The 27,098-nt window shown below is 39.3% G+C and overlaps 1 protein-coding gene across 2 annotated transcripts in view; it reads right to left on the reverse strand.

The window, feature by feature from the left end:
• Positions 1 to 12,047: 12,047 nt before the first annotated feature.
• MAP1D (methionine aminopeptidase 1D) overlaps positions 12,048 to 27,098 on the reverse strand; it is a 66,664-nt gene continuing 51,613 nt past the window's right edge. For both annotated transcript variants that reach the window (XM_087664719.1, XM_087664720.1), the window contains one exon: positions 12,048 to 12,623. In XM_087664719.1, coding sequence (XP_087520845.1) covers positions 12,478 to 12,623 — 146 coding nt within the window. In that variant the 3' untranslated portion in view covers positions 12,048 to 12,477. The remainder of the gene's footprint in view (positions 12,624 to 27,098) is intronic.

Below are 27,098 nucleotides of genomic sequence, written 5' to 3' on the forward strand. Positions count from 1 at the left end.
AGCATTTTCATTCCTTTTAATGGCATGTACCCAAGGCGACAATGTCATAACGATACATGTGGTACTATAGCCACTACCAAAACATGGTCGATAGACCGAGATACAAGGGATAAAGAGTGCAAGACTTAACACCTTGTGCTAGAACAAGATTGCCACGGGTAAGATCCCACGAGGAATCACCAAAAGATACAACATAACCTTTATCATCCAATTGTCGACGAGCCAAAAGGAGGCTTTTAGTCAAAGTTGGAACATGGTGTACTTAATGCAAAGTAAATATACTGATTAAAGGAAATTGTAGCTAGACATCAATAATACCAATAATATCCAATTCCAAGTCATTATCCAATCTAACAGATCCTATCATGCTATCGTAGGAGTGGAACTACTCTCAATGAAGGGTGAGATGAAATAAAGCCCTTGAATCAGTTAGCCAACACTGAGCATAGGTGGACAAGGCATTAGTCAACTATGAAACATCAAGAGAAGAAGCTATAAGTATATAGTCATAATCAAAATTAGTCTGTATGACATTAATCTCTTCAATCTCAATGCTGGACTTACTAGGAACAATATTGTGATCATTATTCATTTCCTACACTTTGCCCTTTCCCTTTTCCTTGCGCTTATTATCATGGATTTTATGGCACTATGGCCAAATATAACCATGCTTCCCACAATAGTAACAAGTCAATGAAAACTTACAGCCACATGACTTATTGTGAGACTATCTACATGACTGAGAGCAAGACTTCTGAGAGTCTCTCCCACAGTGGTCATTACCGCTCCTACTATCATGGCCTCTAACTATCAAAGCATGAGAGGTATGGAAAGCATGTACATTTTTTCTCTTAACCTCTTCATTCACCAAGAGTGCATCCTCTACATCTTGCAATTTTAGCCCATCTGCAAGCATATTTGCATACATAGTAGTATGAAATGTATCCCATGACTCAAACAATGTAATCAACAAGAATAAGGGAGGAAGATTGTCCTTCAATCCCCTACTATGAAAATAAGTGGTTGAAAAGAACATGAAACTCATTTAAGTGGACAAACAAGGAAGTCCCCTCCATACGAAGATCCATGAGTTGCTTCAACCAATACTTCTGAGCGGCAAGCCTTTGCTTATCATAGACATTACGAATCTTATTCCATAACTACCAAGTGGTCTGCGTGACATTACAATGTACTTGCTTAGAGAGTTCCAAATGATTGTAGATTTACATAACTCATCTAGTTCAGCCCAATCTTCTGCATCAATGCATTTAGGCTTGACACCCTCATGTCTCAATGGCTTAATCAACAATTTTTGCACTAGAACCTATCAAATGTGTGCTCTCTAATAGCTATAGTTGGTGCTATCCAACTTGTCAATGTTGAAGATAGCACTGTCATTCGAGTCTCGAGAGTATAGACATAACTCAATGGAGTCCCAGGGTTTCACTAAGGGAAGCTCAATTGGATAAACCCAAAGCTCTACTCAAATGAAAAATAGCTAAGTAGCTCAAGTGACTCCCACTTGAACAAAACCAAATGCCAAATGAGCAATGCAAGTTCAAAACATCAAGCACATGGCCATTTGAAATCCCAAATACATAAAGCATTAGAGCCAAAAGCATAAAACTTGAGAGGATCTTCAAGCTTGTAATGGCAATGATCACTATAGCAACCAACTAAAGCTCCAATACATGTAACCAAGCTTGAATGCAAAGCTCAAGGTATTCCATAAGCATATCTGGCTGCATAGCATCAATATCATAAATCAATACATCCATTGAAGTACCTAGATATCATCAGATCGCAATAGGCATAGACTTTCACAGTCACTTATCTTACTGTGACAGTATACAACATGTACATCCTAAACAACAGTTAACAACAGGTTTGTCCTGAACACAATAAATTACAAGTTTTTCCTCAATATAGTAAACAATAGGTTTGTCCTGCAACACGGTAAACAACAAGTATATCTTGTACATAGTAAACGGTGTCGTGCTGCTATGTGGTCACAATGTGAAAAACTCTAGAGTGCATCATCATTCGACTTTCTTATTAATCTAGAGACCCAATGCCATATTAGTCATTAAATTTTTAGAATAGAATGATATATATTAAAAAAAACAAGTGGCTTCCACCCATTTTGGGGGGATTTTATGCAAAAAGAAGGATTGGCAAACTCGCGGGACGTGTGATCTCAGTTTTCAAGCAATGAACAACACTCCAAATTGGGAGAATAAAAAGGAGTGATTTGGGGGGATTCTGGTCAGGTGTCCTAGTATTTTACCCCCCTTTCAGAGCCAACAAAAGCATGATATTGGCAGTCTAAGCAACAGAGAGGAAGTTATTATTTTATGCACGTTTTTGTCTACAAGCTATTTATCTTCTCGTGATACAAAAATAAATTGGCAGGCTTCACCTCTATAAGTAGTCTTCTACATCTTCTATTTCTTTAAACCCCTTATCTCCCGTCTACTCCTCTCCCTGAAGCTTCCTTCACCCTACTATATCTTACCCTCGTGGTATACTTTCGACCCCAAATGCTCCAACAATGGTAAACCTGGCGTCGACAGGTGTGTAAACATGGGGGATTCTGCAGGTTCAAGTAGTGGTGATGCTTTACAATAGATGATTGCTTTGTTGCAGCAACAACAACAATAGTAGTTGTTGTAACAACAACATATGAAAACTCGGCAGGAAGCAGAAAGAATTGATTCCTTAGCTGTGAATGCATTGCATGCCAGTGGGATAGGAATTGAAGTAGTTAAAGGGTCAAAATGTTTCGGCCTTCATCCGGTTGTATGAAGAAAAGATGTTGTTTCATGGGGTACTATAATATGCATGGAGTCGGTATTTCTCCCGTTTGGACATACATGCATTACATGATCGGATTGATGAGTTACATCATAGAAGAGATGTTGATTGGGCAGCTTTTAAGAGAGCTTTAAGAGAAGAGTTTTTCTTGAAAGATGTAGGGTTGGTAACTAAAAAGACATTTATAGATTGGATTGAAAAGCCTAATAAAGGGTTGGCTGCTACAGCTTTGCTTTGTGAATTTGAAAATCAGTATGCGCAGTTGGATGCCGATGAGCAACAATCATTAGAGAGTCAGAAAATTGATTTATTTCTAAAGGCTTTAGATCGTGTCTTGCAAGAGAAGCTGACTGATCCTTTAGAAGATGCATCTTCTGAAACGGGGCTGAAATCGAATTGGGCTAATGTAACCGAGGCAGTGCATATATTGGTAAAGAGAGAGTGAATGAAATTAAGATGGGGTACATGCACGACACCTGCCAGTGCTTAGAAGGGGGCTAAAATTCCAACCAAGGTGCTTGTAGTTATGGCATAACAATTGGCTATACCTTTGGTCCAACTCTTAAAGGTGATGTTATGGATGAATTAATCAAATGCATGCATGATTTGACGTTGAATTTGGCATTAATCTATGCAAAGGTTGAAAATTTAGATGTTAAGGTAGAAGAGAAGGCTCGTGCAACAGCCCAAAGACCGTACAAAACGAAGGAGACAAGAGGAGATGCATTTGGTGTGACTATTTATAGCATGAAAAGTGAGACCATACAACCTACCGTGAAGCGGAAGCAAAAAGGTTAGTCTTTTGGAAAAATGGCAAAATACATGCAACAAAAACTAGTCTTCCAATAGAGCCAAATTTTGGAAATTGCGGCATGGAGAAGAGGTTGGAAGAGATGGTTGCAAGGACAACATTTATTGCCATAGATGCAGCCACATATGGGTTGAGAATTGAAAGGACTGATGAAGCTCATAAAGGAGGCATGGCTGAAGCAAAATTGTGCATTTGCATGCAAGCATGAGATTACATGGAAAAGGGTAAAACAACAAAGTTTGAATTTGTTGATGCAAGTCAGAGAGTACGAGGGAGAACAAGATGGAGTGCATCAGTGGATTCATTTTCAGCCTATGCTTATTTGGCTAAGGTTCATAATCAAGAAGCTCTTGTGAAAGAAAAGAGAATAAGAGATGAGGACGCTGCTGATCCTTCCTCTTCATGCCCATCTAAATGCATAACATGAAGTAAAATGGAGCAGTAGAAAGAACTGAAAAAGCCATACCTGAGCATGTTATGGAGGATGCATCTCAGGAGAAGAAACAAGAATGGCTCCACTCTATCCTAAGTGTCTTCAATGTCCACTATGTTAGACTCTTTGTCCCACAATTCAAAGTCAATGGGTTCTTTGTCCATTCTTCTAGACTCCTCATGAGCTTTAAGCTATTAGTTGTCTTGATAGATCCTATGTGAGGAAGTCACCACTTGGATAACATACAACTATCTCTCATCTAAAGGATTTGGGTGAAAATTTATTTGACAAGTATAAATGATGTATATAAGCAATGTCCCATGCAGATTTTACGCGTTATTTGTACAAATATCTATACTTGCACACAATGCTCAAGAACAATGAAAGTATTGATGCAGGTTGACAAAGACATAGAGAAACAAATTCAAAGGGAATATGATGATGCATGTAATGCTGATTTGGAGCAGGTTGATGTTGAAAATGGGTTAAATGGGAGTGTAGATAGCAAGCTTGTGGCTAAAATTGGTCTTATGGGCAGCAGTAAGCATAGAGATAAGGCTATGTATAATGGGAATGTCCATCAACAAGCACATGAAGAAGAAGATGCTTGTTTTATTCCAAGAGGTCATTATTCATGAACGCATTAGGCTCATACCTACAACAGACACAATTTTAAAGTGGGAGAAAGAGAAATGCCTTGCATAGCTTTCTTGGATCATGGTTCCAAAATCAATGTTATGACACACAGCTTGTATAAGAATGAAAGTTGGCCAATTGATGTAGATCAAGGATGGCGTATGCGGGCAACAAACAATTCATCAAGGGATCTTTATGTGGCTTGTCTGAATGTACCCGTGACTATTGGAGATGTTAGGGATGAATATCATTTTTTTCTGCAGGATTCATGTAGTTATCTGGTGATTTTGGGGCAGCCCTATATTTCAGAATCAAGGCTAGAAACAAAAGCCTTAGATGATGATTCTTCATATGCCCGGGTTTGGAGTAAAGGCAATACAAAGACGTTACAGTTTCGCATTGTTTGTGTGAATCATCCCCGCAATCGCGATAGTAATCACATGCCACCTAATGCACGCGAGTTTAAGGATTTTTAGATAGCAATGCTATAAGTGGAGGCTATGGCAGTGCCTCTAGGAAGATAATTATGCCTCCAAGAAAGGGAGAAAATGTGTTTGTGTCTGGATTTCAAGAATGGGCAGCATGTAGTATTGGTAGTTTTAAGAATATTTTAGCCATGTGTAGGGCCTGAAAAGAAATATGTAGGATGGGTTGAAAAAGAGCTAAAGACATATGATTTGATGGCTACAAATGAAGGTATTTCAGGGCTGCTTGATGTTGATATAGTGACTGAAATTTCTACAGCAGTTAATACTAAAAAGAGGGTAGAAAAAGAGGTTATTTATGTTGACACTTTAGAGATGTATCAAGTCATTCAAGAGTTTGTTGAGCATGAACGTTATGGGCTGCAAAACAGGGTTGAAGCAAGGGTGGATACAAAGTACAAAACAATTTCAAAGAAGGTTAAGCATGTGGCTTTGCCTTTACCACCTGAAAGTGATAGGTTGACTGAAAAAGTGACTCAACAGCCCAGTTTACGGTATCTACATGGAGTAGGACATAAATTTACAACTGAAACTTTACAAAAGCTAAAAATTGGTGATGCATGCTTTCTTTTGCTTGTAAAAGGAGCTTGTTTCTTGCAGGTGTTGGCAAGGCATGGGAAAGCCTTTTCGTTTCAACCTGATGAAATTGGACGTGTTGATTCCGACTATAGTTGCACCTATGGTAATCTTTACAGTACCTCATGTGCCATGGAATTTAAAGCCTATTCTAGTACCTCGAGCATATTTGCCTAAGCTGCTAGAGCTTTTGAACGAGAAGATCAAGATATCTGGATTTTGGAGCCCTCTTCAACTCCATATTTGAATCAATGGTTTACTGTTCCAAAGAAGAATGGTTATTTGAGCTTTTGAACGAGAAGATCAGGATATTTGGATTTTGGAGCCCTCTTCAACTCCATATTTAAATTAGTGGTTTACTGTTCCAAAGAAGAATGGTTATTTGAGGTTTATATAGGATTTACAACCAATTAATAAGGTCACCATAAGAAATCTTGGATCAGGCCCGATAGTGGATGAATTTGCAGAAGCATTTGTAGGCAAGGAAATTTACTCTATGGGAGATTTATATCCAATATATGATCAATTCCAGGTTGCATTAGAAAGCCAGGATATCACTACCATGAAGACACCACTTGGATTGGTTAGGATGTGTATGCTTCCACAGGGAGCAACCAATTCATTGGCGCATATGATGAATGCTATGCATAAAGTTTTGAGGGAGTATATTCCTCAGTTGACCTTACCCTTTCTTGATGATGTGTCGATCAAAGGATGTGATATCTATGAGAAGAAGGAAGAGTTGAATGAGCATGGATGTAGAAGATTTGTGGTTGATCATATTGCTAATTGTGACAGGATTTTGAGCCATCTTGAAGAAGTGCATTTGACTTTGTCAAGAGAAAAGTCAGTTTTTGAAGTGAAGGAAGTATTAGTTGTTGGGCACATATGTGGACCATATGAGAGAAAGCCCTCACCAGCAAAGATTGATGCCATAAGCAGGATGCGGGAGACATGTTTGAATGTATCATCCGAGGTGAGAAGATTTTTGGGTGCATGTGTCTTTTACTTGATATGGATTCGACATTTTGCTCATGCGACTGAAAGTTTATATCAACTCTTGAGAAAAGGGCAAAAGTTTTGGTGGGTAAAGAGCATACGAAGGCAGTTCAGATGTTAAAGAGCTTATTGATTTTAGCCCCAACACTAAAGAGAGCAAATTATGAGAATGGGCGGCCTATTATTCTCACTATGGATACAAGCCCAATTGGCATTGGTTGGGTAGTGGGTCAAGATGATACTGATGGGAATAGGTATGCCATTCGGTTTGGAGCAAAGGTCCTCAATGAACGGCAACGACGGTATTCTCAAGTTAAAAGAAAGCTTTGGGGTGTAGTGACAACCCATAAGTGTGATAGGGAGTATTTTGTGGGAACTCTTGTAGTGGTAGAGACTGATTGTCTACCTCTATTGGGCATGATAGTAAATTGCTCAACTCCTGATATTTCCATGTTACAGTGGATTGCATATATAAAGTCACTTAACCCTAATTTTCAACGTATTACAGGTAGAGAAAACCTTGTAGCTAACATGCTTTCATGACCAAGGTTTGAAGATGAAGAGGAGCTGATGGAAGATGAAGAGGACAATGTGATAGGTGCTGAAAATGACTTTATGATAGCAAGGAATGAGTATACAACTATTGTACTATAGGTATAATTGTTGTAACAGGTATATCAGTAGTAAGAAAAGAACTTACAGCCATGGTAAAGAGATGGGCAGTAGAGAGAAAGCATTATCAGTGGTATGCTTCTATGAGAACACAATTTTTGTAAGAGTTGTATAAGAATGATTTGCTAAAACTAGGACAATATCTCAGCCTCATGACAAAGAAGGTTGAGTGATCTGAAGCTGAATTCAAAAGGATTAACACAAAAGATTATGGGTTTTTCTTGAAAGATTGATATTTATGGAAGCATGCAAAGAAAAAGAGAGGAGCTCCAGTATGTGTATTAGGAGATAGGGCTTCTCAACAACAGGTGATACAGGAGTTTCATGAAAGCTTATGGGCTGGACATAAAGAAGTTTGGAGCACATTTGCCAAGATCAAAGAGAAGAATTGGTGGCAAAACATGTATAAAGATGTGGAGCATTATGTGGAATTATGCAGTGTCTGCTAGATGTATCCCATGGTAAAGCATAGAGATGGGTTATAACCAAACTATGGTCCTACGCATTAGACAGTTAGAAAGAAGGCCTGAAGACATTAAGACAACCATGAAAAAGCTGAAGACTGCAAGGATCAAGAACAAGAAGAGTTTTAACAAGCGACACAGGCTTTGACCACGAGCTATACAAGAAGGGGACTAGGTGTCAGTTTATGACAACAGCTTGGAAAATCAGCATAGTGTCAATCGGAAGATGGCAAAGCGATGGTTTGGTCCATATGTGGTAAGGTTTGTTTTTTATAATGCTACCTATACATTAAATGAGATGGATGGGACATGTCTAAGGATTCCAATGGCTTTAAAATGTATCAAGCTCTTTAAACATAGGGAGTCTTCAACACATAAGTTGAAGGAGTTGGATACTGAGCATGAACATGAGAATATGGAAGAAGAAGAGATAGAAGATGAAGACATTGACATGGCAGAGGATACTTCTTTTGACACTACAGATCCATATGACTTTGGCACATGCCAAAGGATATATAGGTTAGGAGGGGGTGGATGTCATGCCACCACACGGTCACAGTGTGAAAAACTCTAGAGTGCATCATCATTTGGCTTTATTATTTATCTAGAGAGTCAATGCCATATTAGTCATTAATGTCAATGTCCGCAGTGTGGATAGTTCAAAAATACTAGATTTTTGGACAAGTTTAGCCAATTTTTGATATTTTAGATATTATCTCTTGTAAATATCTAAAAATTGTAGACAACTTCTAGTATAGGATGACATCTTTTTTTAAAAAAGAAAGTGGCTTTCAACCATTTTTAGAGGATTTTATGCTAAAAGGATTTGGCAAAATTACGTGACGCACGATTGCAGTTTTCAAGCAATGAACAACACTCCGAATTGGGAGGAGTGATCTGGGAGAATTCTAGCTAGGTGTTCTGATATTTTACCCCCCTTTTGGAGCCAACGGAAGCATCAGAATGGTGGTCTAAGCAACAGAGAGGAAGTTATTGTTTTATGCACGTTTTTGTCTACAAGAGATTTATCTTCTCAAGATGCAGAAATAAATTGGCAGGCTTCACCTCTATAAGTATTCTTCTACATCTTCTATTTCTTTAAACCGCTTCTCTCTCGTCTACTCCTCTTCCTCAATCTCCCTTCACCCTACTCTCTCTTACCCCCGTGGTAGACTTTCGATCTCAAACGCTCCGACAACAATAAGTCTGTCCTGCATAGAGTATACAACAAGTATGTCCTACACAGAATAAACAGTGGGTCTATTTGCGACTATTGTTGACACACTAGAGCACTTGTTGAAGCTTATTAGGTCGAGAAGAAGCCCACACAAGCCAGAAGAAGCCAATGAAGCATAGAACTAATGCGTACCTTCTTGAGGGATAGCCATTTAACCTTGAGCTTAATTTATAAGTTTCAAAACCAATTTGAAGCACACTAAATAAAAAGAAGCTCCTCAAAACAATGCTCTAATACTAGTCAAAGGAAGAAGCCTAAGTGAGAGCACGAGCAAGCCGAAGCAATGGAGGAGTGAGCTATAGTGGATGGAACAAGAGATCAAGAGAGAGACTCAAGATGTGGAAACTCCAACAATTACAATGTGTAATTGGCCTTCCCCCTATTCAAATGTCACTTAAAGAATATAGAATGAACTGGCAATTATGGGTGCTTACCACTTGCAGTGTACAAGTGCACAGATACTATCAATGTAGTAACACACATGCAATGTAAGCACAAGTGCCTTTACCTCCAATAGTTGATTAAAAGATTGCAATGCTTCTATTGTTACCAAAGGTTCCTTCATCTCATACTCTAAAGTAGTTAAAAACTCACCAAAGAAAATATAATTTCACTTTGAGATAGAGCAGTATGCATAATAATTTAAATGGTGAGTTGGGGGACTCATTATGCCAAAGCATCAAATCATGAGATTTTAATGATTTAGCTAAATCTTGAAAAAACATTTAATCATATCAACTATTCTTTTCTTTGTTGCCAATCAACATCTTCCATTGATTTCGGTCCTAGAATACTCTTACTATTTATACAATCAACTTAAGTGGAGTGGCACACAATGCTTGATGGAGAAGTAATCGAAGCAATCTCTCACTTGATCCCTTTGTTAGGGATGCCCTCTTAGCACTTTGTTCTTCACCTTGGTGACTCACCCTATGCTCTCTCTACCATGGCTAATGGTGAAATCATATGTCTTGCTTTTCCCAATGGGATTAAGCTTCCTAGATAATCTCTTATAGAGGATTGATTTATATCTCTAAAGACTAAAAAGTCTAGCTTGAATAGAGCAATGGTCATTTGAAGAGTATTTGGTGTCACATTAGGTCTCAACATTAATACACAAAAATCCACTCATTAGTTGTATATATAGACCTACACTTTGGGTTAGCAAGGTGGAATTGCTTTAGATGGAGCAATCACTAGTACCTTGGGATATCCATTGGAGTTTATTTGGCCCCTCAAGCATTGCTTAATTGGATATCTTCACACATTTTACGACAAATTTATGTACAAAAAAATATCAAGGTTGGCCTCTACATATGTACCTTAGTAATGATCAATATAAACCTACTTCTTGCCTTTGCTTCCTTGAACATTGAAATCATTACAAGAAATAGTATAGCCCATTCGTTTTGCTATGCAAAAAGCAAGAGATCATCTAGGCTAAGTATATGTCTCTTGGTAACCTGCTACTATACCATATAGATAGAGATGCATTGTTAGACATTAAGATTCATATAACACTATGGATGGCCCTGTTACAATTCTTATATAAGCAACACAACCTTGAGCGAGTATCGCTCCATGGCTTTACTTGGCGTCTCACATGGTGATGACACTCAAATTCGACTCAAAAATTCAAAATACCACAAGCTTTCCTTTTTTTCCATGTGATTGCTTCTTGGCAAGAGAGACTTCACTTCACTACTTGTTCCCTAGACACTAAAAAGAATTTTGATTACATGCAAGGGCCACATAAGCACATGGAACATCATAAGTTTAATATAGTGGCACAACCATGTTTGAGAATTATAAGAGTATGTCTACTTTCTCACCAATCTTAGGTTTGTTCTTATCACATTGCCTATTAATACTCTCAACTTCCTCAAACCTACCAACAGACTTGGACCAATTTGGAGGCATGGCTTCAACACCAACCTCCTTAAGCCTTCTTTACAACAATTATCCCCATGATTTAAATTATTAGGCTTTTGAACACTCAAACTATTATTTGAAACAATCAACCAATCAAGTTTATTATGAGATAGTTAAGAATAAAATATCTATGACTAAGAAACAAACAAAGTTTGGTTTTCATAGGATAATAAAGCTATGAGTCATGATATGTTGCTTCAATTGTGTAGGTCTAAGCTTTCCTACCAAGATAATGTCTTTAGTGGAGGCTTATTGTAGGGGATTCTCCAATAAGAATAACGCTTTGATGTTGTGAAAGGCCTCATGGCAGATGCATCTCTTGTACCACATGTAATGGGACTCATCTCTTTATTTCCAACCAATTTCTCCAATATAGACTTTGGTGACATGACAACACCTAATCATACATTTCTAGGTTTCCAACAAAATGCCATCAACTAGTTTAGACATGGAGCATCCCCATCTTTTTTTATTTCCTATTTGGAACTAGTATTTGGCACATCTAGAAGGCATGTAATGCATTCACTTTTTATTGAGCCTCAAGTATCCATGTACCATGTTCATAGACTATTAGTGCAACAAGTTCTATGGTTTCTACTGGTTTGGTCTTTAGAGAGGTTATTGCATGGTTTCTATTGGTATGGTCCTCAAAGAGGTAGTCACTCCATAGATGGCTCATGTGTTGTACCAGCTTTGTGATTCCCTTCTCCTATCATTTAAGCCTTGTGGCTTCATGTGTTGTTTTCCACATGTTTTCTAGCCCCCTTGGTTGGTCAAAAGGTGTAAATATTTCTGTTCTTTAATTCCATATTCCTTGTGTGTGTGTGTGTGTGTGTGTGTGTGTGTGTGTTGGTAAAATAGCCAAGCCCCCTAATATTACCTCTCAAAAGATAAGATACAAGTCATTGAAACACCTTTATGGATTCTATGAAAGAGAGAGAATCTGGATTTTCATATTGTTGGCCTGTCCACTGCCATACTGTTAGACTTCTTTAGAGTGAGATTGTTTGTACCAATTGAAATAAAAAGGTGCAATAAAAATTACATTGTTACATGTAGAGAAACTTTCTCTCTTGCAATATGCCTCTACATAGCTGAATTTTTATAACCTCCAAAAATAAAGGGCATGCAGTGCCTTAGTCCAGCCCTTTAGGCAAGACTCAACTTTTGTGCATCGTGTATCAGGCAAGAACATTGCCTGAATCACTTCCAGTAGAATCACTTGATGATATTCGTATTCATATCTGTAAGCTGTCTCCTGAAAACTTCTGACAGCCATGTAAGGCCTTGTTTCATTTACAAATGCCCTGTCAAGGAGTTTTTTCTCTCTACAAATTTCCTTCAAAGTTTGGAGCTTTGATTTCGAAAAAGTAGCACTCAAAACATCGCCTCCCTTGTTCCCCTTGTTCTTGCTTAAATCATGCTTTTGTCAAAACTTCCACCCCTGTCTCTGTTATGAGAAGTGTATGTTCAAATTGTGCAGACATACTACAATCAGCTGTTACCGCAGTCCAATTGTCATCCCATAATTCATCTTCAATGCTCCCCATTGTCAACATTGGCTCTGTGACAAGCATGAACAACTAGGTCAAGGGGAAAAAAAAAAGAGCATAGCCACACAGTGAACATATTTAAATTTTAGTGTTTATCTTACATCAACAGAATTCTGATTTGGACACTTGGTGCATCTTAAAATTGAGAATATAGCTTGGGGTTGTTATGCAAAGAAATTGCATACATCGTTAACACAAATGAAATTTCATCAAGAGCACAAACTGTACTATATTGTACTGTGCTCGTATTCTTAGCATGCTAGCTAGGCTGAAAATGAATATCTGAACATAAAAACCTGGCATCATCTAGTCTTGCTTCATGAAACCCTATCTTGACACGAATGTATCCGCATGCATGTGCCTTCTTATAGGAATGTGTTACTTCTCACAAGTCTTCACTTCCAGGATTTTAAGCAGTTTTGACATCTTTGGAAACCATCTTCCATTTCCCTGAGGATATGCCCTCTATAACAGCAAGCAATGGATGCTTGATATGTCTATGCCACACTCATCCCCAAGCTATGCCATCAGCCAATTAAGTATAGCCATGCACAAATCAGTACACACAACACTACTATGTCTCCTGTTATCTGAAAGGAACTGGGGAGTCCGACCTCTTTTATGAGGCCAACATTTCCTTCGTCATGATTCTTTCACAAACAATGACAAGGTAGGATGTTACAATATGAGGGTCTCTTATAGTGGCACCTGTTTTATGCTTGATAATTCATGCATCTCTTGGTTCAGCAAGAGAAAGCCCACCATCGAGTACATGGCAGCCTTTAGAGCTGCTATGGAGTGCCTACAGCAGCAACATTTGAAACTGGCCTTTGGAAATAATCTAAAGGGCACTGAACATAAACTAACTTGCAAACATGAAATAAATCAGTAAATTCAAAAGACACTGAACAAGAGAGCTAGAATGCTCTAGCTTAGCAGACGATACTTGCTAGGACCCAAAGGTTGGTGCACCTTACGGTATTTCTTCATCACAGTTTGAAGCTTACACAAATCACAAGTGACCTACGGTGACAAACCAACACTCTCCCAATGCCAATGATCCAACATGTGCCTTGGTCTTGAATCAGCCATATTTTTCCCCAATGCAGTGTCTCAGCTGCTCTCACCAACCTTTGACCAAATGTGCAACAAATTTGTCCATCCACACTCGAGAAGTGTAATATACAAGAATGCATGTTGTCCTTTGTCCAATTGACATGCATAAGTGACATTGGAGATGCAAACTGCATCCCACACTCCTATGTGCTGTAAACAATGTGTAATACATACAAATCTTAGTTCCGAAATAGTTTGATCCACTATATAAAGCCTCAACCCTATTCATGCATCAATCCTAGTGCCTTGCTCTAAACATTGCACACCCAATTCACTATCAAGAAACTGATTTCACGCCTGCCCTACTATCACAATAAACAAGCATTCAATTCATGCCCAAATCCAAAGGGCAATTGCTATGATCCTTACTAGATGTAATCCGTTAGAACTTGCCTTGCATTTCTCTAATTTTCACATGCATTTTCCGCAACAAAGGGTTGCAATCTAACTTTTGTATACTCCAACTTAGTTCCGAATGGTTGTTATTTCAGCTACAACCAAGCAGATGCTCAATGACCTTGTCATCTTCAATATTGATCTCCAACCAACTTTAAAGTGTTCCCAAATGCTGAATGCATAGAGCTGCCAAACCCTAAAAATGACAGCAATATTTGAGCCCAATTTCATAGAATATTTACTTTGATGACTGTCTTGCATAGTCCCATGCAATCGCACACTGCTCCTCTCACAAATAGAGGAATTTCTTACGATGAAATTGTCAGAAAGTCACTCTTTTCACAGCAAAATTGTTCAAAAAGTGTGCAAGGCTCAAGATTTTAAAGCAAAAGAGAGAATCTCAACCCATGTTGTAATAACCTATTTTAATGATATTTGGCTAAAAAATAACAACATACCTTGTATAAATGGAGTCAAAGAGCTACTCAATGGATTCCCCATGCAAACGAGAAGATTAGCTACTATCCCGAATCCATCCATATTGTCAACTCATGTTGGTATCACCATATTTTGGTAGTGATGTGTGTGAACATACTTAGGACCATCAATGCACTTTTTCTCTCTAAGAGGTCTTTTATCTTGACCTTGTATTCATGCCTATTCACTCTAGGGTGTACCTAGTCTTATAAATCAATCTATTGATAACTCTTAATGGACGCTCTCAAGCTTCTTCTTCAAGTTATGTGTGCATTCTTGCAATCATAATTCAAACACTTGGTATCAAAGTAGGCTTTGACCTCTTGGGCAAAGTCATCAACACCCTCTGATTCATCTCCTCTGATTGGGATAAGATTTGACAAACATTCATAGGTCCATTAATACTAGTAACTACATGTAGGCTTATAGGGCTTGGCATTATCATACTTTCAATTCAGGTTTTTTTCATGCTCCGTTTGCACTACCAGTTTAGTACACAACTTCTTTTGTTCATTTATGCAAAGTTTTCGAGAGCAATCATTTCTACAAGGGCTTTTCCCATTGACTTTGCGTTTGTGCTATACAGCACGGGTTGCTTTTATATAGATTTTCCTCTATACATGCAACTTTTGCATATGGCTGGGCTTACATGATATTTCATGTATTTGTTACAAAAGGGCTCTAATGTTAGAATTTGCCAATTCCATGGGTAGTGCCTAATGTTTTAGTTATTTGGTTTGTAGTGTGAACACAACTACATTAATAAGTTGTATCGCCACTTCTAGAGTTAAATGAACTCTAGTTGAGTTAGGGATAGGTCTAACTTACTAGAGACCTATTGTACTTTCATTCTACCATACTAGCACTTGTATCTTTTGAGTGTGCAACTGCTGCCCACTCTTGCTCATTGTCTTGTGTCCACACACTCTCTCTCTCTCTCCATTTCCAACTTTTGGTATCAAAGCAGCTTCTACATACAGATTTCAAACAGCCACCATCAACGAGTGCCACTCCACCAAGGTCTTGTTGCAACTAGCCAATGTTCAGCCCGAGGAAGAGAAGTTTTGGAGGAGGTGATATTGCTATTTTCAGCTTGCACGCGGTTCCATACACAGTCTTGCATGCAGCTATGCACATATAGTCTCTCTTAGCCCTATTCGTAATATTCTCAGCTTGCCTGCCATTTTCTCAACCTTGCCCACCATTTTCTGCAGACTTGAGAAAAAACGCAAAAGCTCTAATTTCCCAAATTTTGGGGTTTTCAAAAATTTCTACAATTTCTCATCCATCTTGTTTGTCTCATACTAATTTCGAATAAATTTTCAATTTCTCACACTCTATGCCAATAAATTTAGGGATTTTGGACGGACTTTCCCAATTTATAAAATTTCTCAGAATTTCTTCAAGGAAAGTTGGAGCTTTTGCCCAATTCAAATTCCCCTATGTGAATCTCCACCAAAATTGGCAACATTGCACAATTTCTTCAACATTGGTGCGAGGAATTTGGGGCTTTTCAGTTTTTTTGGCTCCAACATGCATCATGAGACAAATTCCAGCTGTAGGTTGCTATTGGCACATGTCCCAAGGCAACATTTTTGCAGAAATTCAAACTGTAAGGTAAAAATTTCTTCAATTTCTTTGAAATTTTAAAAAGAAATTTGGGGCTTTTGTCTTGCACGCATCCCAATGCAACAACCAAGACTATTTTACACATGACTTGCAATGACCAAGAGGTCTCACACCTCAAACACCTCAATGTCACGCTCAAGGACAAGTTATGGTGCTACTACTACTGCCTCTCCTCCCCTCCTGCGAAGGATTAGAGGAAATAGGATTCGAAGGATGCTCAAGCACTTTCTTTGATAGCAATATCAGTGAAAAGGGCCACCATTCCACATATTCAATCTTGCAATACCTCAAAATCAGCATGGGATATACTTGAGCGTATGTTTGTTGCCTATAATGAGACCAAGATCTCCTACCTTCGCAAAGAGTTGAAAAATCTAAACATGGATAAGGGTGATAGCATGACAGATCACTATGCTCATGTACAGGATTTGCGTGAGCAATTGCTTAATGTTGATGAGATTATTCAAGATGGTGAATTGGTGAACATCACCCTAAACTCTCTTACAAAGTCATATCTTGGTTTTCACACCTCTTTGATGTTATCATTGAGGGAGGGGACAGCAGCCCCTTACTTTTGTGGAGTTGAAAGGCCTCTTATTGCAAGAGGAGCAAACTCCAAATAATGTTGCATTGTGGTCACGTGATGTGGCTATGTTTTCCAAGTTTAAAGGCAAGGGTAAAGCTAGGCAAAAATACACAAATTCAGTAAAAGGGTGATGATGAACAACCATCAGATAAGGCTGTCCAAGACTTAGATAAGTCTAAAAAGAAAGAAAAATGTCATTATTGCAAGAAGCCTGGTCACTATATTGATGAGTGCCGAAAAAGATTGGCCAAGGAGAAGAAGAAAGACTCCGGTTTGGCTGTCCAAGAGGCATCAGCCAATAAATCAATAAATGGTGATGATTCAACCAACTTGGTGGACAAGGATTATGCATTTCTCACATGCAGTTATGATTCTTTTATGGCTGATTCAGCATTTAAAGCTCCTAAAATGCAGCAAACATGGTATTTTGATAGTGTTGCTTCAAAGCACATCACTTCTAGGAAGTGTTTATTTACTTCTTTGCATTTGGCTCCTATTGGGAAGTGTGTCACATGTGCAAACAGCAACAATAATGATATTTGTGACATTGGGATAGTCACTATTACTATTGTAGATTGTTTAGACTTCGTGGTTCTAAATGTATTATTTGTATCTGACATTACAAAGAACTTGATGTCTATTTTTTACTTCAATAAGCATGGCTTTCAAGTCATCTTTGAGGATGACAAATGTATCGTCAAAGATAGAGAGATGGACTATATACTCAAGCTATCAACAACCTATACAAGGTCTTACACCCGCTATGCAAAATACAGAGCTTTGGCATGCCTATTATGGATATATGAGCTTTGGGAGTTTGATGACCCTTTAGAGGTGTCATATAGTAGATGCATTGCCTCTAGTGGAGACTCCACCTCCTCGTACATGTGAGGTATGTATTTTGGGCAAGATGCACATATTTGGCTTCAAAAAGGATGGTGCAATGCATACTATCCAAAAAATGTGGCTCATTCACTCTAATGTTTGTGGTCCCATGAGGACACGTGTACTTGGGGGTCACCTTTATTTTGTTACATTTATTGATGACTACTCAAGATATACATGGGTGTATGGGCTGAAAGCTAAGTCTAACATATTCGTGCATTTTAAGCATGGGAGTATATGTGTCGTGCATTTGAGACCCATTTGTTGAATCGTGGCATTACACATCAAGCCAGTATTAGAATGACTCCTCAACAAAATGTAGTTGCTGAAAGGAAGAATCACAATCTCATGGAAATGACTCGTTGTATGTTAAAAAGCAAGGGGCTAGCTCATAAATTTTGGTTAGAAGGGCTTCAATATGCCAATCATGTATTGAATAGGGAACCTACAAAGGCTTTTAAGACGATCACTCCATTTTAAGCTTGGCATGGAAAGAAACCCAAAGTTGACTACTTTCGGGCGTTTGGTTGAATGGCCTATGCACATGTACCAAAAGAGCTTTGTGGAACGCTTGGTGATAAGGCTGTAAAATACATTTTTATTGGCTATAGTTTAGAAAGCAAAGGCTATCGCATATATGACCCATGCACGAAGAAGGTGTTTGTCAATAGGGATGTCATATTTACTGAAAATACAGCATTTTCCCATGAACAATTTCAAAGCCAACCACGCATGACATTGGTGATGTTTTTGGAGGCCTTTTACCACTTTCTTTAGAGTCCATGCCTGTTGTAAATGGCATGACAGACCTATTAGAGCAAGTTGTTGCTACTCCATATACTCTCGAACGATAAGGTATTAATGAGGGTTTGCCACACGCAGTGAAGGCAACAATTCGGTATGAAAGGGCTGCTGTAAATCCAACAAAAACAATCTTGAGATGGCTATTACAAACTCTCCAGGAGTGTAAAATAGATGCCCCATTACCTCAACGTACTAGACAGACTACTACCTCCTCCTCGAAACCATAATGCTTTCTCAGAACTTCCAATGATGGAGAAGCCTGATAAGGCATCATAGGATCCGAAGAAGAAGGTGGTAGAGACATTATGAGTCAAAATCGAGTTGCGTGTGAGTCTCACACAAAGACTAGCCTCCACAATCACCGTAGGATACTCTTTAGAAGAGTACCGGCTCTAATACCATGTGAAAATATGCTAGGGTTTGCACTAAGGAAACACAGCATGTACGACCAAGACTGAAACACAAAGACTTAGACAAAGACAAGCAAAACTCAAACACATAGACAAACACAAAGAGAAGAAACTCAAAAGTGAATGAATGCTGTAAATGAAAATAAGAGTTTACAGAATGCCCAAGGGCAAAACAATGCAATGTCGGAGAGTAATGTCCATTGGAGATGAATCCCAAGTACAGTGACCACCGTTCAACAGTGCGGAAATTGAGGAAAACACCAAATGCTAATCATCGAAGGATTAGATGACTAATATAACTACAAGGAAGGTGCCTGGGAAGCAAAGGCTGGCAGCAGGAAGCTACAAACACAGCTGTAGAATGGCCGCCAGCAGGGAGAAGACGGTCACCAACTGTCGCCTGGGATAATAATGCCGAACACAAACTGCAAGGCTGACGCTTGATGATGAGGGAGGGCTGCCACCTATCGCCTAGCTGATGGGGAGTCGAACGCACAACGAAGAAGGCAATTTGTGGGCTGGTAATGGTAGATGGACCAAACGTGATAGAGGAGTGAGTACATGCACTGAAGGGCGAAGTCTGCATGTCTGTTTATAGATGTTGAAGAGTATCCCAAAAAATTAGGGTTTGGAGGGACCACTCAAACTCTCTCTCGTTAATTAAGCGTATTTGGGGGTTGTTTAAAAATGCTAATCAGCTATAAAGTGTATTTTAGCTCAACAGGCTCCTTGTGTATGCTACTTTAAAATTAATGCTTATTTGGCCAGCAAGGGTTCAATAATAGTTCGACTATTCCCACTCTATACATTAAGAATGAAGGGGGAGACTTGTTGATTATCATTCTTTATGTAGATGACATGCTACTCATTGGACCTACAAAGTGAAAATTTGCAAATTTTAAGGCTGAATTAAAACATGCATTTGCTATGTCACATATGGGCTGTCTACACTATTATTTGGGGATTGAATTCACCCAAAATCAGCATGGCATCATCATGTCACAATCACAACATGTGGATAAGTTGTTACATAGGTTTAATATGCAAGATTCTAAACCTTTTGTGCACTCCTATGGAGCCAAGCTTAAACCTATCTATGCAAGATGGTGAAGAGATGTCTGTTTTTACAATTTACAGCCAAGCTATTGGCTATCTTATTTATCTTTGCAACACACACCCTAACATTTAATATGCAATATCTCAAGTGGGCAAGTATATACATAGCCCACGGACCATACATTGGCAAGTTGTTAAATGGAACTTTAGATGTTTGCAAGGTACTCAATCACATGCATTATTATTTTTCAAGGAGGAGACTTGCATCTATAGACTTACAATGATTCAAATTGGGCTGGTGATGCAGACACTAGGCAATCTACTAGGGAACATTGTTTCTTTCTAGGCCACTTGTGCATTTCATGGCTAAGTAAAAAACAACCTAGAGTAGCTACCCCGTCTTGTGAGGCTAAGTACAAGGCAGCCTTCATTGCAACAGTGAAATATGTATGGCTATGTAGATTGTTGGCTGATCTACAGATTTCTTTGGAGCGTCCTACACCCATTTTCTTTTACAGTCAAAGTGCTATTGCAGTGGCACGGAATCTTGTGTTTCATGCTCACACAATGTGTTTCGTGCTCTTACAAAACACATTGAGATACATTCCAAGGGAATGCTAGAATTGGTCAATTCTAAGTAGTGTATGAATTTGTTTCTTGTAAATAATGAAAAATGCACTTAATAGCTTGTTAATGTAGTATCTATAACCAGCCTTCCTCCTCAGATAGGGTGGTAAATAACCTAATTAAGCACTATTTACAGCAATTAACAAATACACAAAACTAAAATGCACACTTTCCAATATAATCTTGGACATTGGACATCATGTTGGCCCCAAAACTAGCGCCCCTTTTGGTCATTTATTTAGCTTAATTGAAGAAGAAGTTGATGTACAATGGGATTCTCCCAATCCCTTTCGGTATTCCAACTCTCCTTGCTATCCAAAATGACCAACAAGTCTTCAATCCGATTTGCCCCTTGATTCGGGCAATCAATTGGTCTTCACCCACTTTAATGAAGATGGAAAATGTCCCCAATTCAATGATTTGCTAGTCCCTCCACTTGAATAGGCTATAAATAGCTTCAACCTTGTTGAATCCAAGTCTTGGAGCTTCCAATTGTTGGCACGCTTCCCAAGGCTGCTGCTAAACCCTAATTTCTGCTGCAGATCAGGGTTTACAACAGAGAAATCTAAAATTTCTTAGTCTCTAGTGATCTCAATGTTGTAATCTTTGGAGCAAGGCTGTAGAAAGGCTAGGAGATGAGAGAGAATGTTGAGGAGAGAGAAAATTCAGACTTTCTTCGTGAAGAACGAAAGAAAATATATCATTTATTGCTGCTGCCCTGTCTCAACAGCCTGTGGAGGCAAAGAACTAAAGAAAATCAGTCATTTACTATTGCTGCCCTATCTCAACAACCTGTAGATGCTATCACCTGCCGTTGATTGGTCTTCTCTTGCCTCCTCCCTCTCTCGTATAGACTGAATACACTAAAATGCTTCTCTCCAACCTCTAAAGACGTATTTCAGTCTTGCATGGGCATTTTTGACAAGTGGCAACCTTTCCAAATAATTTTTCCAACATTATCCATAATTAAATAATATTACTTTTCAGTCTTTAAATACTAAAAATTCATCTAATAATTATTTCAGTGCCTTGAAAAAAAATCTGACTAGCCAATAATTAAATTGACTAGGCAACTTCCATTCTCGAGTATCTCTACGCCATCTTTAACCATCAGATTAGCATTAGGTACCATTAAACGTCACTTCTCTTATGTCACCAACAACTGACACTTATAGCCAAATGAATGACCTACTGGCACCAAATACCACCAAGTACCTATGTGGCATAACTTATAGTAACTTTTGCCTTTAACATCCCATGATTTCCTTAAGTCCCGAGCTTGTAAATTTACTCTAACCCCAGTTACACCTCACATGTGCAACATTTACTTAACCATGTGATTAAAAATTAATCCACATATTAAGTGAGATTTCAAAAATGCATATCCTCATGACAATATCCTTCGACTATGCATATATTTGCTCACTTGTGATATTGCATATTGTATGTGAGAACAAGTGTTGTACAAATAGATGAGGCAACTAATAGCCTTGATTGTAAATAGCAACATTTCATAAATGATTGCCATCGTGCATTGAAAGTTTCAGTCTTATTTCCATAGGTATACTCATAGGCTTACAATCTTGCATGTTAAACCTTACTAACACCTACTGAACATATTGTGGCTGAGACATGAGAATAGTATGTTGGTTTTGGGTAAGTTGGTATGAACTTTGAAGATATGCTAGGATCTACACGCCATTATGTTAGAGACAGATGCTATACAAGAGAGATCTATTTGATGTATGTCCCTGCACAAGAGAATGTTGCACACGTTTTTACCAAAGCACTTCCTTGTGAGAAGTTTAAGGCTTTTCAAAAATCCTTGAACTTGCTACCCTTTGGTGATTGATCTTCCTATACTTCTACCACATTAGCACTGCAAGGGGGTGTTAGAATTTGCCAATTCTATGGGCAATGCCAAATGTTTTAGTTATTTGATTTGTAGTGTAAACACAACTACATTAATAAGTTGTGTCACCACTTCTAAAGTTTCTTCTAGAGTTAAATGAGCTATAGTTGAGTTAGGGATAGGTCTAACTTACTTAAGACCTATTGTAGTTTAATTCATCATAACTAGCACTCGCATCTTTGAAGTGTGGAACTGCTGCCCATTCTTGCTCATTGTCTTGTATTCTCTCTCTCTCTCTCTCTCTCTCTCTCTCTCTCTCTCTCTCTCTCTCTCTCTCTCTCTCTCTCTCTGTGGACCATATTCTGAGTGAGTGGACCATATCCTGTGAGTGAGTGGGCTGAAATGCAAGGCAAGAGAGCACAAGAACAGGCAGATTTTAGACGAGGATATACAGCGCTAGACTATATTCTCACACTTAGAACCATTATTGAGGAGGATCGAGCCCGAGACGAGGATCTATTGTTGTTTTGTAGACTTTCGCAAAGCTTTTGATACAGTGCCTCGTACACGCATCATGCAAAGATTGCAAGACATTGGAATACCAGAGGGTATATGATGGGGTGTCTATGCATTATATGAGGCAGTGGCAGGTCATGTACGAGCACCTGGGGGGGTTATCAGAGAGGATTAACAATACCATAGGAGTAAAACAAGGATGTCCACTTTCATCCACATTGTTTGGTCTATATATAGATGAAGTGTCTAGTTACATAGACCGAGGAGGAGGAACTGGAGCCAGCCTAGCAGGGGTGCTGATATCGATATTACTGTATGCAGATGATATTGTTCTCATTTCAAATTCACCAAAGGGATTGCAATGCCAAGAAGATGCTTTGCACATCTTCTGTAGAGATAAAGACCTCACACTGAACCTTGGGAAGACCAAAACCATGGTTTTCAATACTTCAGCAGCATGGGTGACTAGATCTATGTACCAGTTCACATTTAGGGGAGACATATTGGAGCATGTGAGGGAATAAGTCTGTTTGGGAGTCACCTTCTCCAACCCATGTTTTTCGTTGAGAGAGGCATCAAAGGCACGTTTGGCACGTGGATACACAGTACTAGAGGCACTCGAGAGTCAATGTGCAGAGGGATTATTATGATGGTTGGGAGTCTTAGCCCACTCACTGATCAAATTGGAGTAGAGAGGGATTATTATGATGGTTGGGATAGCATGGAAAGGCCATTGATCATGATGATAGCACGCATGATTAGGAGTAAGCCCTCCACCCCACATCCCATTATCAGAGCAGAGCCAGGGGCAACACCTATAGTTACGGAGGCGCTCTTCAAGGCAATGACCTTTTGGCAAAGACTATGGAAACTTCCACGCCATAGATACTCTAGATTGGCACTAACCTCATCTAGACAACTAGCAGCAAGATGCGAGAAGAACTATTGGTTTTCACAGATGGCTATTTGGATGAGCCTACATGTTTGGATATTGACTATCTTCCACCTTTGGATTATAGCCTTGACTGCCCTACACTTTCTCTCAGCCGATCAGAGTTGAACCAAGTGATCAAAGCTGATATCTTGAGAATTGAGACGGCAAGGACATGGATCCATCCATCCACCACTTCCTCTAGAATCAAGAATGGAGTTCTACAGGAGTCATTTCTTGTGCCTCTCTGATGATGGTTTCACTATTCGGCCAGCATATATGGACACCCATGACCCATCTCTCCCATAGCGTACAGGTTGCTATCGGACAGATTTGCACCTCCTCACATAGGCTTCAGATGGAGACAAGCAAATGAACAAGTACCCTAGCAGAGATTAGGACTTGCCAGCTTTGTGATCGAGAGCCTGAGATGACGGAGAAGCACTACATATGCAAATGCACAATATACTATGACATACGAGGACGGTACCACTACCTCTTCCGTGATGGATTTGGACCCCTTCGTCACGTCATGGAGTATGAGGACCAGAGATGCCTAGGTCTCTTCCTCCTGAAGCTCGAGAGACGCCGAACTGCACTACTTCAAGACAGGAGGCCAGCTCACCCAGAGGGACACACAGAGAGAGCAGTGACAAACTTCTTCTATAGAGCCAACCCTACCGACACTACCAGCCTAGCAGAGACAGAGCCACCCCGCCAGACACCTTACAAGCACACTGTGGAGTCACATTGGATAGAGCCATTTCCTTCGTCGAGCATGACGACCCCGTCTACCAGGACCACGTCCGAGGAGGCCACACCACAGTCGGATTAGAGCCATTATCACAAGACACCGCAGACTCACCACCAGGCATATCAATGAAGCAGCTAGGGACCGCATCATAGCTGAGATCATGTGCAGATCTTGAGACTACTTACAGCCCATAGTCTCCGCCACACTTTTCTACATGGTTATATCAAATCTGATTCTCCTTTCCTTTCCTTTTCTTTTCTATCGATGGAACAGCACTACACATGGTTTGTTAGATATGATCAATGCCCCACTCTCATTAGGTGCTACCAATGATCCATGGTGCTCAAAGTTGTAAGGCCCCAATTATGAGGAGAAGCCAAATGTGAGCCCGGACATTGGTTGAGTCCTGACTTGTATATCAGATGAGGTCTATGTGGCCGGATGGCAAAAAGGTGACCGTTGTGGATCTAATCTTTGGGTGATGGTAAAGGGAATATTCCCTAGAATATTCCCTGGCCGACTAGTGGAGGCTTATATGGTAGGTCGATCAAGCCAACCTCACGGCCTTCGCAGGCTATAAAAGCTAAACCCCTTCACAGCCATCGATCACTCATCTTTCACCCAGTCAGAGTTGTTGTTCCAGCTAGCCTTAAGCTTTTCACCTTGTCTAGATCGCCATCTAAGCTTCACACAGTGGAAGCGCATGGGTGGACAAAGCCATCTTTGTATCAGTTATTTGGAGTTAAAGAATTTACTGATTCTCCTCTTATCTGTTGTGTACTCTCTATCTCTTTCTCAGATTCTGTTCACTGCGCCGTGTAATATTTTACATGGTTCAACCCTAGTATAGTCTCATCATATAGTTGTTTTTAGTATTGTTTCATAGGCCACCTACTTATTTGTAATGTTATCTTTACCTTACTGATGAGATGACATTAGACATGGATATACTCTTGATTTTGTCTCATAGGCCACATTGGCCTCATGTAGACGTTAATATATCATTTCATTTCATCTTCTTTTTTTTCGTAAAAGGTAATTGTATTAATTACGAAAAAGCTTACGTGATTACAAGATACACAATGGCTCTACCCCGTCGTGTATACACACTGACTCTTTACAAGAACCAGACGGCCAAAGAGTTACAAAATCATGGCAAAGACACAAAGGAAATTGCCATATGCCAGGGACATAAGTCCTCCTGAGAGAGCATGTCAGAGTGCCGGAGAAGATCTATCTGCCAATACAAGAGACCTTTAAGCTTTGCAATATGCCGCTGAACATTATAGGTGGAATCAAAAAGGAAAGCATTCCGAATGGTCCAGTTGTGCCAACAGCCCCAATATCAAAGAAAGTTGTGCCAACAGCCCCAATATCGAAGAAAGTGAAACAAGATCTTCATATGCGGTTGTGCCGGTGTGGGATATTTGGGCTGCGCAAAAACCCAATCAAACGGGCGTAGCGAGAAACCAGCCACCGCTCGCCAGACGGCTGACAAGAATGACCAGATTTACTGAGCAAGGGGGCAAGAAATAAAACAATGATGGGCTGATTCCACAATGGTGGTGCAAAAGAAACAGTTGCCATTGGAGATTCGACGCTTGGAAAGAGCTGAAGCAAGCAGAAGACCACCAATCATCATTTCATCTCTCTCTCTCTCTCTCTCTCTCTCTCTCTCTCTCTCTCTCTCCATTTCCAACATCTAAAACATTGTGTAGGGAATTGGAGTTCGCCTTGTGGTGGTTTCAAAAGCTACAAGTGCAACAGAGCTACACATTCTAGTTTTGCTCCAATCAATACTAGAGCACAATCAACTAATCCTTGGTAGATTCGGTGGGATAGCAAAGATGCGCATGCTCATTTCTTGATTGCAATATCTATCAAACGTACCATGATTCCAAGCATTCACACATATGAGAGAGCTAAAGAGGTTTGTGATGCACTTACATATTTGTATCAAGGAAGAAATGAGGCTCATGTTGCTTACTCACATAAGCAATTAGAGAGTGAACATATGGAAAAAGATGACTTTATAAATAGTTTTTTGACTAAGATCAAAGATCTTAAGAAGCACTTTGTTGCTGCAAATGAGACTTTGCCAAACAATTCACTGTGCAAATTGTTCTTAATGGTCTTCCTTATTCATATCAAAGTTGTGTCTACTCTCTATTTGATTATGAAAGGCAATCCCAATGCTTTGTCATTTGATGACTTAGTTTCTATTTTGCTGCAAGAACAATCTCCGCAAAACATGTCCTTTATGCATGTTGCAAAGATCAAGCTTTTGTGGCTAGTCATAAAGTAAAGAAAGAGTGACCTTTTCTACTACTAAGCAAAAATTTGCAAATACTCTTCAGATAAAAAAGGCCAATACAGATGAGGAAAAAAATAATAGTAAAGGCTATTGCACTTATTGTAAGGCAAGAGATCATGTCATCAAGGATCGT

This window comes from Lygodium microphyllum, chromosome 23 (assembly GCF_053477565.2).
Source record: "Lygodium microphyllum isolate KBCC chromosome 23, Lygodium_microphyllum_v1.1.10, whole genome shotgun sequence".
Taxonomy (NCBI): Eukaryota; Viridiplantae; Streptophyta; class Polypodiopsida; order Schizaeales; family Lygodiaceae; genus Lygodium; species Lygodium microphyllum.